The sequence below is a fragment of the Gossypium raimondii genome, chromosome 11, assembly GCF_025698545.1.
Source record: "Gossypium raimondii isolate GPD5lz chromosome 11, ASM2569854v1, whole genome shotgun sequence".
Lineage (NCBI taxonomy): Eukaryota > Viridiplantae > Streptophyta > Magnoliopsida > Malvales > Malvaceae > Gossypium > Gossypium raimondii.
The window spans coordinates 2,964,954-2,983,252 of NC_068575.1; the positions used below are offsets into that span (position 1 = coordinate 2,964,954).

The 18,299-nt window shown below is 31.0% G+C and overlaps 2 protein-coding genes and 1 long non-coding RNA gene across 4 annotated transcripts; 2 read left to right on the forward strand and 1 right to left on the reverse strand.

Annotated features, from left to right (window-relative positions):
- Positions 1-4,653: 4,653 nt before the first annotated feature.
- On the forward strand, positions 4,654-5,648 carry LOC105761538 (uncharacterized). Its single transcript, XR_001123734.2, has 2 exons — positions 4,654-4,951; positions 5,257-5,648. It is a non-coding gene; the product is annotated as an uncharacterized LOC105761538 (long non-coding RNA).
- A 1,676-nt stretch (positions 5,649-7,324) lies between these two features.
- LOC105761533 (beta-amylase) lies at positions 7,325-11,957 on the forward strand. Of its 2 annotated transcripts, none has more exons than XM_012579376.2 (7): positions 7,325-7,478; positions 8,327-8,725; positions 9,552-9,713; positions 10,474-10,737; positions 10,826-11,035; positions 11,287-11,520; positions 11,598-11,957. In XM_012579376.2, exons 1-7 carry the CDS (start codon positions 7,422-7,424, stop codon positions 11,748-11,750), a joined length of 1,479 nt encoding a protein of 492 aa, XP_012434830.1. In that variant the 5' UTR covers positions 7,325-7,421; the 3' UTR covers positions 11,751-11,957. The 2 variants fall into 2 exon arrangements, with proteins under 2 accessions (XP_012434830.1, XP_052479332.1); XM_052623372.1 differs by having other exon boundaries at positions 11,568-11,714.
- A 3,547-nt stretch (positions 11,958-15,504) lies between these two features.
- LOC105761534 (uncharacterized) lies at positions 15,505-16,878 on the reverse strand. Its single transcript, XM_052623019.1, has one exon. It carries the CDS (start codon positions 16,876-16,878, stop codon positions 15,505-15,507), a length of 1,374 nt encoding a protein of 457 aa, XP_052478979.1.
- Between the last annotated feature and the right edge of the window lie 1,421 nt (positions 16,879-18,299).

Below are 18,299 nucleotides of genomic sequence, written 5' to 3' on the forward strand. Positions count from 1 at the left end.
TGGCTGGAAGCCCCTCATAAATAAAAATATTTAAGGCTCAACTACCCTGACACTTGATATATGAATGAATGGTGCATATTTGCGCATATGCTATCAAGTTGTGAATATGATTGGATAAAATCTCATACTCGCTATACGTTTTCTAGTCGACGCATATGCCTCAATTATTTTTGCTATTAATTCAGGTTGGACCATACATGGCCATGCATGCATTATTGTACTATTCTAAATATTTCTAGTCACTTTTATACGTAAAAAGAGGGCAAAAAAAAAAAAGAGAGTAAAAATCAATAATAGAAAAGGTAGAAATTATTGTCCTATTCTTTTTCTTTTACATAAAGAATATTTTCCTATTTCCTTATTAATCTGTACTAATATTTAATATTTTTACTGAGTCGGTAACAAATTTACCAAAAGCTTATATATATATATATAAAGCAATAGATATTATTTTAAGGTTAATTTTATCTTTTCATATAAAATATAAAAATATTTACCCATGATAAGATTTAAACCCAAAACATTATAATTTTCAATAACTCAATTTTATCATTTCAGTCAAAGTCGTATTTAATTTTTAAATTAATTTTTTTACATTTGTTACATAAATTTTTCACCAACATTGTAGGTATATTATAATATAGTAATTATTTATTCCTTTACAAATATTTTCTTCTTTTCTTATCATTACAAATTTGGGGATGATAATGAATTATACAAAATTTGAATTCTAAGGGTAAACTATAAAATTGTCACTTTTGTTTGTCTAAGATTATATTTCAGTCACTTATGTTTGAAATGTTACATTTTAGTCGCTTACATTATCGTTTTGTTACGAAGAAATCACTCAGTCGTTAAGCTCCGATACCTCCCTAACGACAATACTACGTGGCAGTCCAAATGGGTTTTAAATACCAACTTAAATGTTTAACTAGGAATAAAATAGTTTTTTTCAGTCAAAATGGAAAAAAGAACTAAAAGAAAAATGTGACAAACGGTTTTTCTTTTCTAGTTCAATATGTAATTAATTTAAAATTTTTAATTAATTAAATTTATTTTATTAAAAACTTATTCTCGTCCAAGTTGGACATTCAAGTTGGCATTTAAACCCATTTGGACTGCCACGTAAGATTACCGTTAGAGAAGTAATGGAGCTTAACAATAGAGTGACCACTTCGTAGTAAAACAAAACCCAGAATTGTGGTCATTAACGTAGGGTACTAATTACTAAATTATAATCATATCAATTTGTGGTTCCTTTTAGAATAATAATTTTTGAGAAGGATAATAGTTTTTCTGAGATGAGGCTATCCGAAATTGAAATCTTGAATTAGGGCTATCCTTTTACAGGTGATGAACAGATCATTGATAATGAGTTGATTGAACAAGTACAATAATTGCATTGATTCTTTTTTTTTTTGTATGTATAGAATTTCAGCCTTTAATAATGTGTGATTTTATTTTATTTTTTATGATTAATTTTATCTTTATTTTGGGTATGGGTCTCTTAAATTAATTTATGAAAATGCTGCATTCAAGATCGTTGGTTTAAAAAAACTTATATTTTTGTATGATTTTAATTTTAAATTCGTGTAATTAAATGCCAAAACTTATATATGTATACATAAATTTTGATAATTTTATGCAAATTTATACATGAAATTTCGATTTGATCCAATTCTTCTAGAAATAACATCATTTTATGTTTATATATTGCATACATAAATAATTATATTTATCTAATATAAAAATAAATTAATGTATTTATTTCTTTAAACGTGTATGATTAAATCAAAATTAAAGCACCACAATTATAGTTTTATGTATATAATTGCACCAAATTAAAGTTCATGTATAAAATTATATATTAAATCAAAATTCATATATAAATTTAAGATTTATCCTTACACTTATATATAAATTTTTATAGTTTAAATTTATTTTTATCTTTAACTTGATATATATTTCAAAATGAAGTTATCTTTTCGTCGGTTCCATTAAAGAGAAAAGGAGCGAGAATTGCATCCAATTTTGTAAATTGATGCAATCACTCTCCTATATTAAATATGTAAGATGAAATGTCGTTATCAAAATAAATATATAAATTTATTTTATATTTATAAAATTGGGTAACTAAATTATCAGTAAACTATATGATGATTTAAATAAATACAAGTCATTTAGCAATGAAAGTTTCATAGTGTTTCGGATTCAATTCTCACATTGCGGGAATCATGTATGGGTTGTCTTCAGTTTATTCGGATTTAAATTCTACCATGTGTGAATCATTTAGAAAACTATTCTAGGTTGACTTTGGATATATTCTGATTATTAGTTTCACGGTGCTTTATAATGCTTGATTTCAATTATAATTTATTCAGATATGTATAGTTTGTAATTTACTTCTTTTTTTATTTTAAGTGTACAACTACAATACAAGCAATATATATTCAAATAACTTATAGTCAAAATGAAGCATTATAAAGTGTAATAAAAGTAGTATGTACAATATATTCAGAGCCAAACCAAAATAATGTTGGAGAGGACCCACGCAATATAAGAATTAAGCCGAAATAAATATAAAGACAACACACAAATGGTTGAACCTGAGCCATCAAGGTATCAGGGCCTCAACTTCTACCAACAGTATCAATGTTTCCTTGACAATGACTTCATTTTTAGTGACATGTTATTACTAAAATATATAAAATTATATATTTTTAGTGCGCCGTACACAAATTCAAATTTCAAAATATTCTGATTATATCCTAAGTTATCGACCTTATATCAATTAGGTTATTTCATTATATCAAATTTCGGTTTTACTTTATTTTTAGTTTTAAATTTTAAAAGTTGTAGTAACATTTTACTTTTCTTTAAAATTTTCATTTTATATTACATCACATAAGAGTTTGTGTCTCGTTTAATAGCTAAATTAAAACAACTTTCATGATTTAACATCGTAATAAAAACATTTTAAATTTAAAGAATAATTTAAAATAAAAATCGTAATTTAAAGATTTGACACCATTTTTTTGATTGAAAAACGGGGTCGACTTGGGTTTTAAAAATAAAAACAAAAATGGGAGTCGCCACCAATCTTTTTTGATGAGGTGTGATCGGGTCACCTTGAAAAGTGGTTGTTTTTAATAAACGATTTAATTTTTATTAAAACAACGATTTTGGTCTACGAAATTCAGAAAACGGGTTCGGGAGTCGGTTACGCACGAGGAAGGATTAGCACCCTCGTAACGCCCAAAATTGGTACCTAGTTGATTATTTAATGTCTTGATGTCGAAAATTAAAAAAAACTTGAAAATAATTTAAAAATACGATCCCTCTTTATATTGTGTTATTTTAAAAATACCCGAACAAATCAAAATGAAAAATGCCTCCTTATCTCGAAGTAACAAGATGTCACATCCAGTGAGTTAGGACACGACACCTCGTATTTTGAGAGTAAGCTTGCCTTTTATTTTTTATTTAACCTCATTTGTTTTAATTTTAAAAGGATATTTGATTATTTAGGATCAACGCGAAAAAATCGAAGCCCAGTAAGTTAGGGCACGATTTCTCGAATTTTCTAAATATAGAATATTACCTTTATTTTTGAAATTTTGTGTTTGGAAAATTAAAAGGATATTTCGCCATTGAGGATTAACGAGAAAATCGAGACCTAGTAAGTTAGGGTACAATTTCTCAAATTTCCAAAATACAAAATATTACCTTATTTGAAATTATGATTTTTTTGAATAATAACGTGTACAACATTTGAACGAAATATATTTATTAGGTTGTGAAGAAAAAAAATGAATGCGACTTTGAAATGACGAAACGAAATGGAATGATAATATATAACATGAAATAGCAATTTATGAATAAATGATACACAAAATATACATGAATATGAAGGAACAAATTATGGTACTCATAATAACAATGAACACCCAACGCATATTACTTCAACCAATATTAATAATCAAATGAAAATAAGACAAGATAACATATAAATCAATTTAAAGTAAATAATAATTTAAAATAAATGATTTAAGAATGACTCAAAAATAAATAATAAAAATTATATAAACAACTTTAGGAAAACTTAACACAAATAAAATAAAATAATAAATATACATGGCATTCGTTTTCAAAAGAATATGTATATATAAAAAAATTTGAAAGATATGTATATGTATATATTTAAAATAAATAACGTATATATGAAAACTTGGAATAAATAATGATGAGTTTAAAACAGTTTACAATAATATCATAAAAGGAACTCTTAAATACTATAAAATAGAAACAAAAGCAGTAAAAAAGAAAAAAACGTATATATAAACAAGAAATGGGGGTTAAAGGGTATGATTGGAATCAAAATAAAATTGAAGGGATAATTTTAAAAAATAAAAAGGAACGGAGGGCCAAAATGAAATGCGCTGAGGACATGGGGGCCGACTGCGCAATATTCCCGGTCCCCTGCGCGCATCGTTTAACGTGGACCAGATTGGAACAAACGAAAAATATGTGGCCAAAATTAAAATGAAACAAAAGGCAGCATTGAATACGCAGCGGGATTAGAGGGACCAAATACGAAAATTTCCCATTAGGGCAATAGTGCGCAGGTCTTCCTTCCCTAAACGGCGCCGTATGGAATCTTATGAATAAAAAAAATAAAGCCCTAAAAGAAATCAACCCCCATTTCTTTCTCCCTTCTTTCAGACAATCCAAGAACCCCAAATCCCCTCAATCCCTTTTCTAGACCGCTCCAAGTCGCCGCCATGGCCGGCGGCCGGCGTCGCGCGACGGAGTTCTCGATCAGCGGAAGTCTACTCAGAGGGCCCGAACTATTGGAAGGGAGTCGAGGAGAAAACAAGACCTCTGGCCCCTCTCGAGCCTGAACCCGACGACGGCAAAGGACCATCGCCGGCCAGTCCAAGTGCCGATTCGGGTATTCTTTTCTTTTCTTTTTATTATTATTAATTTTTACTAAAACCGACTTGCAAAAGAAATAAATAAAAGAAATAAAAGAGGAAAAACGTAAGGAAAAACAGTGAAACCAAATGAGAATAATCAGATTCAACCTTTTCAAATCTTTGTTTTATTTCTGATTTTTTCTGATGAGCGTTCGTAAAAAAAAATACAACGATTAGATTCGAGCTTTTATAGCCGAATTAAAAAAAACACTTTCTTCTTCTTTACTGTCTGTTAACTACCCGCGTGCCTTCTTTTTGCCATTGTATTTAATTTTTGCAGGTGTCAGACGCGTGGACGACCGGTGGTTGGCGAGCCTTGGGCGGTGGCGGCGTGCGAGGAGGTGGAACGGCGCGCATTGCTGGAGCCTGGGCATGCGGCGCTGGGCTTAGGGTTTGCTCCCTTCTGCCGAAACTGTTAAAGTCATTTGGGCTAGGTTTTTTTTAATTTGGGCCCGTTGGGTGTTTTATTTGGGCTGGCAAAATTGGGTTTTTTATGTAAAATGAACTGTTATTTTTGTATCTGGGCTTGGGCAGAAATTGGGCTTTTACAAAAGATATTTGGTGGAATTACCAATAATGAGAAACATGTGAAGTAGGAATAATGCAAATGTCGACATGATTGTACATTTCAAATAAAGTGTAATCAATATTTGTTGTCGCATTGTGTATAAATTTGCATGTTATTTTCCGTAAATTAAATCATATTCAATCATTAAAAGATTTTAACACTAATATTAGATTAATAAAATATTTTTAATTATACTACAACTGTGTATTAATTTATATGGTGTTAATGTATTAAAAAATTATTGTTGATCCGATTGGTATTACTGTTGTTATTAGTGTAAGATGACGTGAATTTAGGTGTGCTGAAATGCATTATCATATTAATGTTACAAAATTATTTTTTATTAACATGTGATAAAATTAGAAATAATACACGTTGAGCCCTATCCAATGATGCTGTCCATTCATGGAGTAATAATTATTATCTCTTTGTATTAAGGAGGTTCAATTGTGGACCTAGATTTTTCCTTTTTTCAATTATTGGATAAATTACACTTAACATCATTAAATTATTAGTAAATTTATATTGTAACCCCTTAACTTCAAAAAGTTACAAATAGTCAACAAAGTTTTTATTTAAGTTACTGTGCTGTTAAAATCGTTATTGTATGGCCTTCTTTGTTCACACCATCTGCACCAATTGAAAGCTATCCTTTTACTCATCGATAGGTATTGATCTACCATATTGATCATCGAATAGTCGCTTAGAGTTCGCTAGCCGAACTTTTTTTTAAAAAGAAAACTTAATAGCTTAGTAACTTAAATAAAAACTTTCAAATAGTTTAATGACTTAAATGAAAACTTTCGAATGATTCAACGACCATTTTGTAACTTATTAAAATTAAATGACCAAAATATAAACTTACCAATAATTTAGTGACATTAAGTGTAATTTACTCTAAATTTTACGTGAATCTACTTAGTTTTATACTAGATTTTTATACCCACTTACCATAATTTAACAATTAATTATAAATAAAATAAATTTACAACTATATCAATTATTATTTTAATATTTTAGGTAAAAAATTTAAAACTACTTTTGCATAAAATAAGAGCTAAATTACACGGTGGAAGATATTATGCGCTTAAACACGGTAGAATTTATAGTTTTCAAATTGTTACATCAACAACGATGACACTCGAATTATAACTTAGTCGATTTTTAATATAATATTATATAAAACAAAAATATGTTTTTTTTACACAATCTTTAAAACTACACATAGTCTCTCTCCAACTCATAAATAAGAGAATAATACGTTTCAGTGCACTCGAACCCACTATTCCTGCATTGGCAACAATGTCCAGCCAATCGAGCTACGACTCAATTGGTTGAAATATGTAATTAAATATATCAAAATATACATAAAAATGATTAACTTTATATAAATTTGGAACAATAAATCAATATTAATAACACCATAAAGCATTTCCCCTCTTTCCTTTATTTTCTTTCTTTTGATGCTGTCTTTCTCTTTAGCTATGTTTCCCTTATTTCCTCTCTCCCACTCAATGTCCCTAATTTTGATTAAAAATCTTGTAACTAATAATTCTTGCACGTTACTAATTTTCTCACAAAAAAATCCATGTTCACATAAATTATATCAAATATCTCTTTGTTTTTCTTCTCTATTTAGATGAGGCCCCATGAAAGATTTTCGCAGGTGTTTTCAACCAAAGCAACGATAAAGACATCCCAAAGATTGTACCCAACAAATTAATGCATTATTGGTTTTAAGTTTTCCTTTCCAATTTTTTTGCCTATAAATAGAGAGGTATGATCTCAATTTGTTCATCACTGCAATCTCCATTTTCTTTTCTTCACGTGTATAAATCTTGTTTGAAGTTTATTGCAATTCTCTTAGAAGTTCATCCATGGCTGAGGGCAAAAAAATGTTGGCTAATTATGTGCCTGTCTATGTCATGCTCCCGGTAAGGCTCCCAATTGCATTTTAATATATGCAATCCCTTTTTACGGGTTAATTACATCAGAGCAGAATCTAAATTCAGGGCCGAAGTTTAATGTTTTACTCATTGGAGGGCCTTATATTGCAATTTTACCATTTGGTCTAGGAGATCTGATGTAGTTCTTTTTTTAAGCATGTATGGATTAATAAATATTTTGAAATACATTAGATCTAAGCTTGTGTATTTAATGCTAAAACTGACAATCAAGTTGATTGAGGTACTTGATTGAAACAATGCTTTAATTTGAAGATTTAATTAGACCTTCTTAAATTTTAGCGATCAATTTAAAATTTATCTCATAGTTTAGTGAGGTTCAAGGGAATTAATCATATTCGATCTTTCTATTACAAATTTGATCCTTCTATTACATTCAAATTTGAGATTCAGTCCCTATAATTTGACGTAATTTGCTCTTTTTATTTAACTATTTCATTTAAAATGTTTATATGGATTAATAGATAATATTAACTATTTAAACAAATTGATCAGGGGTGTAGTTAAGGGGCTAGGAGGGCCTTAGCCCTCTTTGGTTAAATGGAGTAACACCAATTTTAGTCCCTTCTAATAACAAAGTATTTAATTTAACTCTTTTTTAAACAAAATTTTATCCTTTGGCCCCTTCAACTTTTAAAATTTTATTTTACCTCCCCCAATATCGAACTTTTAGCTTCGCCCCTGAAACTAATAAATCACAAAAGAAGAAAATTAAATTACGAAAAAAAAGTGCAAAAATGAAACCCCAAATTTAAGCACAATAGAAGAACCAAATCCAAAATTTTACTGATCATTGCATCGGCCAATGTATCACACAGTTGGGGATAATATCAACTGAGAACGTACTCCTAGACAAAGAAGGCCTGAAACAGCAGCTGTTGAAGCTGAAAACGGCCGGCATCGATGGGGTAATGTCTGACGTGTGGTGGGGAATAGTGGAATCGAAAGGACCGAAGCAATACGATTGGAGTGCATACCGGAGCTTGGTGGAGCTAATCAAAGAATGTGGAATGAAAATGCAAGCTATAATGTCGTTCCATCAATGTGGTGGGAATGTAGGAGATGAAGTGACTATCCCAATCCCACAATGGGTGCTTGATATCGGGGAAGAAAACCCTGATATCTTTTACACCGATAGGGAAGGTAATAGGAACAAGGAATACCTCACTCTTGGTGTTGATCATCTCCCTCTTTTCCATGGACGAACTGCTGTCCAGGTACAGGATTTATATTTAATGCACTTACTGTAAACTCGAATGATTTTGTTATCTATACGTAGTTGAATATTGTGAATCTAAAGGGTTCATATAGCCACCCTACATCTAGTAGAGCATTATTGCAACTCCACAGAAGACCTTATATGTGTACCTTAAGAAGGCTAAGGAAAGGGTTTGGGTCTCCTCTCCATCTTTTTCTCTCTCTTTCTTCATGGAAGATTTCATGTTTAATATTTTGGTAACCATATCATATATTCTCAATGTGTCAAATATAGACCAGGCATATTGCATGTAAGGATTGTGCAAGGGGGATAAACTGGTAAATTTTATTTTTAGTCCCTTTAAAAATTTTGAAATTATAAGTTAAAATTATGAAATAATAAATTAATTCAATGATAAAATTATGCTTTATAATTTAGTCTTACAAATTTTGAGTTCCAATCATAATTCCATCACATATCTGCGTTTGGGGAGGCAACATCATTGTAGCTCCATTATTGATAATTATTCAAACAAGTACTCTTTATTAATTATATTCATCAATGCAACCAAATGGTACGGAGACAAGGACTGGGGGTTGGTATCTTTGTCTTTGGTATATTTATTTTTTGAACCCCTTCAATTAAATCTCTTGATAAGGGTAAAGTGACAAAAATTTTGATATCATGTCTTAAATCAGCACCAATTCCGAAATTGATTCCTACTCAACCCCTACCCCTTTCCCTTAATATATATATATATAATCCAAGTTATATATATCTATATATATATATATATATATATAATTTACACTGCCTACTGAGAAAGATTGTACAACAAATTTCAGGTTTATGGTGATTACATGAAGAGCTTCAAGGAGACAATGGCAGATCTTATAGGAGAAGTGATAATTGATATAGAAGTGGGACTTGGTGCTGCAGGCGAGCTTAGATACCCCTCTTATCCTCAAAGCCTGGGATGGGTTTTCCCTGGCATTGGAGAATTTCAGGTCTAAAAAAAAAAAAAACATATATAGGTTTATTTTTGCTTTTAGTCCCTCTATTATGCTGAATTTTGGTGTTTGATCTTTCTACTTTGATTTGGCAGAATTAGCCCCTATTCTTTTATAATATTAGAAGTAGGTCCAAATTGATAACATTGTTAACCATTGTTGTTAATAGTTATGACAGAGATTTTTTTGGACCTACTATTAATATTATAAAAGTAGGGACCAAAGTATACCAAATTATGTTAACACACTCTTAATCACTTTTATAGGGTTAACAATGGAATAGGGCAGAGACGAATGTTGTCAAATTCCCTACCACTCTAAAATTGGCACATTCTAGTCCACCACTCGTCCCATATCTATCTCCACCCTGTCCCACCTCAATTTGATTTTTGCTAACTATTTCTAATACTTTCAATCTTTTCAAAGGCAAACAAATATTTATACATAATTTTTCAAAAAAAAAATTAACATAAAACATAAGGTTTTGTTTACTATAATTGTTCCATTTCCACGTAAAAAAAAAAACGATCTCATCTTGCCCCATATCCACTTTTAAAAAAAGAAATTTACTTCATAAGAGCGGATTGGTTCCAAATCCATCACACAGTCTGGGTCATTTCATCTCTAAATTTATACCAGCTACTAACCCTATACAAGTAGAGGGACCAAGAAGGACAGAAAAACCAATTAGACTACATGTTATATTTCCATGGAATAAAACACGTTATATGTTTCATAAAATCTACCCTACATGCAGTGCTATGACAAGTACCTAAAAGCAGCATTCAAAGAGGCAGCTACAAAAGCAGGTCATCCAGAATGGGAATTGCCAGACAATGCTGGGACATACAATGACACACCTGATTCAACAGAGTTTTTTGCATCAAATGGGACTTATCTCACTGACAAAGGCAAATTCTTCTTGACATGGTATTCCAACAATTTAATCACCCATGGTGATGATATCCTTGATGAGGCCAACAAAGCTTTTCTAGGGTGCAAGGTCAAGTTAGCAGCAAAAGTGAGTGCAAATATGCCCGACATATGTGTTGGACATGAGTATTTTTTTTAAAAATTAAAATATTCAATGTTTTTGAAAATGATGCTAGGTATCCGGGATGCACTGGTGGTACAATTCCCCGAGCCATGCGGCCGAGCTGACGGCTGGTTATTACAATCTGTACGATAGAGATGGGTATCGCCCCATTGCTAGGATGTTGTCGAGGCACGATGCTATACTGAATTTCACGTGCCTTGAGATGAGGGACTCGGAGCAAGATGCTGCGGCTAAAAGTGCGCCTCAAGAACTTGTTCAACAGGTAAAAATCGACGGTTGAATTCTATCAATACAAGAAATCTGATCTTTCGTGATGTTTTTTGTAGTTTACGAAAATGCCACAAAAGGTATGACTTTCAATGGCCTTTCTAGTAAACGTCACGGAACGTCATATTATCTGTGACGTTTTCTAAAAAAGATGAACGTTTTTGTGATGTTTTGAAGATCTATAAAAGGTTCATTAGTTTTTAGTGTGTTTCAATCCCGACTCGTGATTGAATTATCATCGAATAGGTTTTAAGTGGAGCGTGGAGAGAGCATATTGAAGTTGCAGGCGAGAATGCGTTGTCGAGGTACGACAGCTATGCGTACAATCAAATTCTATTGAACGCAAGGCCTAATGGTATAACAAACAAGGGGGTACCAAAGATGCATGGCTTCACCTACCTTCGTTCATCTGATGATTTGTTCGAAGACACCAATTTCGAGCTGTTCAAAATTTTCGTGAAGAAGATGCATGCCGACCAAGTACGTATAAGATGAGCTTTTTCGTAAGCTATTCGAGTTTGATTTAGTTACTTTTTTTTTTCGTTTTGTTTTTGTAGGAGTATTGTTCAGACCCAGCAAAGTATGGTAAAGAATTGAAGCCATTGAAACGTTCAAAGCCGAAGATTCCGATTGAAGACCTTCTTGATGCAACCACACCAATGAAGCCGTTACCATGGGATGAAGAAACAGACATGAAAGTTGATGGCTGATATATATATACATATATATATATATGGAAGATCAAGTGCTTGGATTAATAATAAATTAATGAATAAAAGCTCAGGCTATTAAGTGGAGAGGAATAATCAGCTTTGTTATATATATGGTGATTGTAATGGAGAAAATCTATATGCAGTGTACTTGCACCTAAGTTATATTTGTGACAGCAATAATAAGGCAGTTGTTGTTCAATTCAATTATCTGTTGGTATATTTGGTATCCCAACACCCTTCTATTCCAGTTTCGAAATTTGACCTGTGATCAAATAGGTTAAATTATCCATTTTTCATTTAAGTGATCAATTCGGATTCAATTAAATAAATTATTTTAAAATTTTAAAATTTTAAAAAATGTAATTAAAAATGATAAAAAAAACCCAATTCAACTAGTTTAACTGAATTGTGTCGATTCACGGGTCAACTAATTTTTTTTCTTACTTCAAATTGATTTATCGACTAATTTCCGATCCAACCAATTCAGTTTATTGTCAACAACCTTGCTTCATATATACACAAAAGTTTTTAAGCAAATTCTTTCAAATTTTTTTTAAGAAAATGAAAGATAGGCCTCTCCTAGCCTAAATTTATATTAACATTTCTTTAAAATATTTTCATTTAAATTAATTATAAAAATATAAAATTATTTATATACTGTAAAATGGACTATTTGAGTCCAATCTCATAAAAAGTTTATTCCTAGTCAAAATTTTACTTGGATTATTCAATTGTCCGGAGCTAGCGGATGATTAGAGTTATAAAAAGGATTTGATTCTTTTGATATTTGTCTCTTCATGATGATATTAAAAGCACTAAGTGTCGGTGGAGGACTAGAGTTATGATTCTTCCGATGGCTGTCTCTTTACATTAATATTAAAATTACTAGGAGTCAGCGGAGGATTAGAGTTATGAAGAGGATTCGGTCCTCCCAGAGTGTCTCTCTTAACAAAGATATTAAAACCACCAGGTGTCTATTAGAGTTATGAAAAGGATTTGGTCCTCCTGGAGTTTCTTTCTTCGTGATGATATTAAGACCACTAGGTGATAATAGAGGATTAAAACTATGAAGAGTATTTGGTCCTTCCGGTATTTGTCTCTTCACGATGATATTAAAACCACCAGTGCCTACAAAGGATTGGAGTTATGAAGAGGATTTGGCCCTCCTAGAGTTTTTTTCGTCACGATGGTATTAAGACCACTAGGTGCCAGTGAGAGATTAGAGTTATGAAGAGGATATGGCCATCTTGGAGTTTCTGATGGGTGTTGAATCCACCAAAAATAATATTCCTAAGCCTAAACAGTAAATAAATAGCAATATAGGGGGTAGGGTCAATCCCACAGAGACTGGGATATCTAAAATTGTTGTCCAGTTCAACCAGGTTTGTGCATCTAGGTAACTGTCGTGTCCATGACGTGTGACGATCTGTGCAAAATTCAAAAAGGGGATTTAAATCTAATAAAAGTAGAAATAATAAAAAACAATTGAAATTAAAATAACAGTAAAAATAAGTGAAAATGAAAATTAAATAAATAAAGTGATATTACAAATTTCTAGCTTCATGCTCGATTTTGTTCCGATTTCAAACTGATCCTTGATAAGAAGTCTTTTCCTTCAACCAATAAGTTAGTTATAGTGATCGAGGACATCCAAAACCACTAACCCTTCTGTGTGTAAATTAATTACGAGAATGTCCAACAACTAATCTTTATCGAACGAACAACCACGAAACACGCATCAAGATTTAACTCTTCGGTAGCCTTGTGAACTAAAAGGGCCCAACTCGAGCCAACAAACTCAATCGCTCAGGTCGATTAAATCTGATTGGTATTTACCTTGACAGAATCCAACTAACTTCTTACTTGGATGTGCCAACTTTTTTTCAGTAGACCGAATACGATAGACGGTCGACTCGATACTTCCAACAGTACGCCTTTCAAGACTGAATCAACGAGTTTTGTTTAACTTGTTATCAATATAAATTTGTGAGATGACGGTGTATATCTCCTAAACCGGAGAAACAACAAATACCGGATTGAAGGTTTTAAAATGTAGGTTCAAATCTCAGGACTCTCTAATATTAAAGAGTTATCTAAAATAACTTACGAGATAAAGTACTAGTAAATTAAAATATTATCCTAATCAAGAAATTTTAAAGTAATATTTTTACAAATAAATCTTCTAAATAAAGTTTTAAAAATTCAATTGCGATCCTTCAACCAAACTTTTATGTAAGTTCAATTTCCAATTCTTTTTACTTTCCGACCTTATGCAATAATCAAAATCAAATAATAAACTTAAATTAATGACGTCTCATTCCAAAATTAATCAAAATTAAGTACAATAAATATGTAAATTGGGCTTATATCCAGTTTCTCTCTTCACATTAATATTAAAATCACTAGGTGCCGTGAAGGAATATTACAGTTATGAAGAGGATTCAGCCCTTCAGAAATTTCTCTCTTCATGATTTTATTTTTAATTGCAAAATGATTATGAAAAGTTTATACTATCAAACTTTTGTGTTCAGAAATCACGAGTTACATAGACAAAGACAAAGGCATTTTAATTTAAAGAAAAATATGACTTATGATAATTAAGAAGCCTTGTGTAATACATTATATTTATATAAGCAAATTTTCAAATAGAATCCCACTATTAAATAGCATTGATACCTAATAATAATTATTTTTAGATATAATATCCATTTACTTATAATGTTTCCATAAAGTAATCATCTAAGATTCATGGAAATATTTTATGTTCTTTTTTTTGTAATATTTTCTTAAAATAATTCATTCATTCATTTATGAAAATAATATTTGATGTTTACTTTTATAAAAATATTAAAATTCATTCATCAATTTTAATTAGCAACACCTATACCCATGTTTTTCTTTTCTTTTTCAAACATAAAATTGGAAATTTATAAATAAATTATGGGTGTATTTGAAAATTTTCATTCCAAAAGATTGTTTCAGTTGAAAAAATAGCACATAAATACTTAAATGTTTGGAATCCATGATTTTATGTTTTCAAATATATATAATCATATAAAATCACAAAAATATAAAAAAATATTTAGTGATTTTTAATTATATAGGCTTTTTTTTTAATTACAGACTTTAAATTACTTAATACAAATTACAAATGGAATATAGAGTAAAGCAGGCAAAATAAACCCGAGTCCGAGAAAACTCGAACCTGTAACAATAGAATGATTAAGTCTCGAATTTCAGTATAGTACAAGGACTAAAACAATAATTAGACCTTGTATTATATTTCAATGGAATAAAACACATATATATAATATATATTTTAAATGAACCTCTACTTTATATAATATATTCTGAATTAAATAAATTATATTTTAAAATAAAAATAAAATACTTTTTATTTTAAATAATATTAACGTACGTAAGATGTTATAAGATTAACATAATTATATCCATGATAAGTAAAATATATGATTTATATTATATCTTATTGTAAGATCTTAAAATAGTTTATGTTTGGATTAATCTAATAAATAAATCATTATAGCTTTCCACAGAACAATTTTTTTTCATAAATTGATGTATTCAATCTCTAATCTATGAAATTGAATAACAGTAAAACCATGATAATAAAAGAACATAACATTTCATATAAAATAATGTATAAAACAATGTCTTATTTTATTTAAATTGGATTGTTACACTAATAATGAAAACTGACTTGGATTATTCTCTAAAAAATGACTCGGATTAATCATATGCCCGGAGGCGGAGCTAGCAGAGGATTAGAGTTGTGAAGAGGATTTGGTCCTCCCGGAGTTTCCCGCTTCACAATGACATTAAAACCACTAGGTGTCTGCGGAGGATTAGAATTATGAAGAGGATTTGGTCCTCTTGGAGTTTCTCTCTTCACAATGACAGTAAAACCACTAGGTGCCTGTGGAGGATTATGGTTGTGAATAGGATTTGGTCCTCCCGGAGTTTCTCTCTTCACAATGACATTAAAACCACTAGGTGCCTGTGGAGGATTATGGTTGTGAATAGGATTTGGTCCTCCCGGAGTTTCTCTCTTCACAATGACATTAAAACCACTAGGTGCCAGCGGAGGATTAGAATGGTGAAGAGGATTTGGTCCTCCCGGAGTTTCTCTCTTCACAATGACATTAAAACCACTAGGTGCCTGCAGAGGATTAGAATCGTGAAGAGGATTTGGTCCTCCTGGAGTTTCTCTCTTCACAATGACATTAAAACCACTAGGTGCCTGTGGAGGATTATGGTTGTGAATAGGATTTGGTCCTCCTGGAGTTTCTCTCTTCACAATGACATTAAAACCACTAGGTGCCAGCGGAGGATTAGAATGGTGGAGAGGATTTGGTCCTCCCGGAGTTTCTCTCTTCACAATGACATTAAAACCACTAGGTGCCAGCGGAGGATTAGAATGGTGAAGAGGATTTGGTCCTCCCGGAGTATCTCTCTTCACAATGACATTAAAACCACTAGGTGCCTGCAGAGGATTAGAATCGTGAAGAGGATTTGGTCCTCCTGGAGTTTCTCTCTTCACAATGACATTAAAACCACTAGGTGCCTGTGGAGGATTATGGTTGTGAATAGGATTTGGCCCTCCCGGAGTTTCTCTCTTCACAATGACATTAAAACCACTAGGTGCCAGCGGAGGATTAGAATGGTGGAGAGGATTTGGTCCTCCCGGAGTTTCTCTCTTCACAATGACATTAAAACCACTAGGTGCCAGCGGAGGATTAGAATGGTGAAGAGGATTTGGTCCTCCCGGAGTTTCTCTCTTCACAATGACATTAAAACCACTAGGTGCCTGCAGAGGATTAGAATCGTGAAGAGGATTTGGTCCTCCTGGAGTTTCTCTCTTCACAATGACATTAAAACCACTAGGTGCATGCGGAGGATTAGAATTGTGAAGAGGATAATTTGATCCTCCCGGAGTTTCTCTCTTCATGATGACATTTTTAATGATAGAATGATCACGAAGAGGATTGGAGCTTCCGAGTGTTAAAATCTTTCGATCATTTAGATTATCAACTTTTCGTGCTTCAGAAATTATGAGTAACATAGACAAAATCATGAAAATCAACGACGACTCCATTTTAACAACCATTTTTAGTTTAAAGGAAAAATGGGTTATGATAAGAAGGATAGTCTAATACATCTATTTATATGAGCAAATCTTCACTTAGAATCTCACTATTTGATAGCACTGAAGCCTAATAATAATGATTTTTAGATATAATTTCCATTTACTTGTAATGTTTCCATAAATTAATTGTCTAAAATTTATGAAAATATTTGATATTGTTCCTATTTTGTAATATTTCCTTAAAATAATTCATTCATTTATGAAAATAATATTTGATGTTGTCTTTTATGAAAATATTACAATATTCATTCATCAATTTTAATTAGCAACACCTACACCCATGTTTTTCTTTTCTTTTTTATACATAAAATTGGAAATTAATAATAAATTTGGGGTGTATTTGAAAATTTTGGTTCCAAAAACAATTTTAGTTGAAAAAATAGCACATATAAATACTCAAATAATTGAAATCCATGATTTTATGATTTCAAATATATAATCATATCAAGTCACAAACAATTCTTTAATAAAAAAATCTTTAGTTTTTATTAGTACAAATTTCAAATAGGATATAGAGAAATCACTTTAATTTCCACTTTTGTCAAAACACATTAAAAAGCATGAAATTTAGTTTAATAAAAGATTTAAGGCATAATAATAAATTGGGTAAACTACACCCATGGTCACTTTTGTTTACCTTAGGTTACATTTTAGTCACTTATGTTTGAAATGTTACGTTTTTGTCACTTATGTTATCGTGTTGTAACATTTTAGTCATCGAGCTATTAATTGTCGCTAACGAAAGGTAATGATGAGTTGACGTGTACGTTAAATCATCATTTCAAACAAAAATTTTAGGGTATATTATACAATCGATCCCTATAGTTTTTCATTTTGAGCAATTTAATTTTTTTTATGTTCTTTAATTTTTTTCTTTATTTTCCATTATCTTTTGTTTCTCCCTCTATTTTCTTACCTTCTTCATTTCTTTTAACATATCAAGAAGCCGAATTGGCAGTGAAGAAATAAGTCGAAAACCATCATTGCGTATAACCAAAACCCATAAACCCATACCATGCTTTTTTCTTCACTGCAATTCGACTTCCTGATATGTTGAAAGAAATGGAAAAGGTAGGAAAATAGAGGGAGAAGAAGAAGAGAAAGGAAAATAATGAAAAAAAAAGAAAGTTAAAAGAACATAAAAGAAAAAAGTAAATTGCTCAAAATGAAAAAAATATGGGGACCAATTGTATAATTTAACCTAATTTTTTTGTTTGAAATGATGATTTAATGCGCCACATTAGCTTACTGTTATACCGTTAACGACAATTAATGGCTCAATGACTAAAATGTTGCAACACGATAACATAAGTGACTAAAACGTAATATTTCAAACATAAGTGACTAAAACGTAACCTGAAGTATACAAAAGTGACTATGGG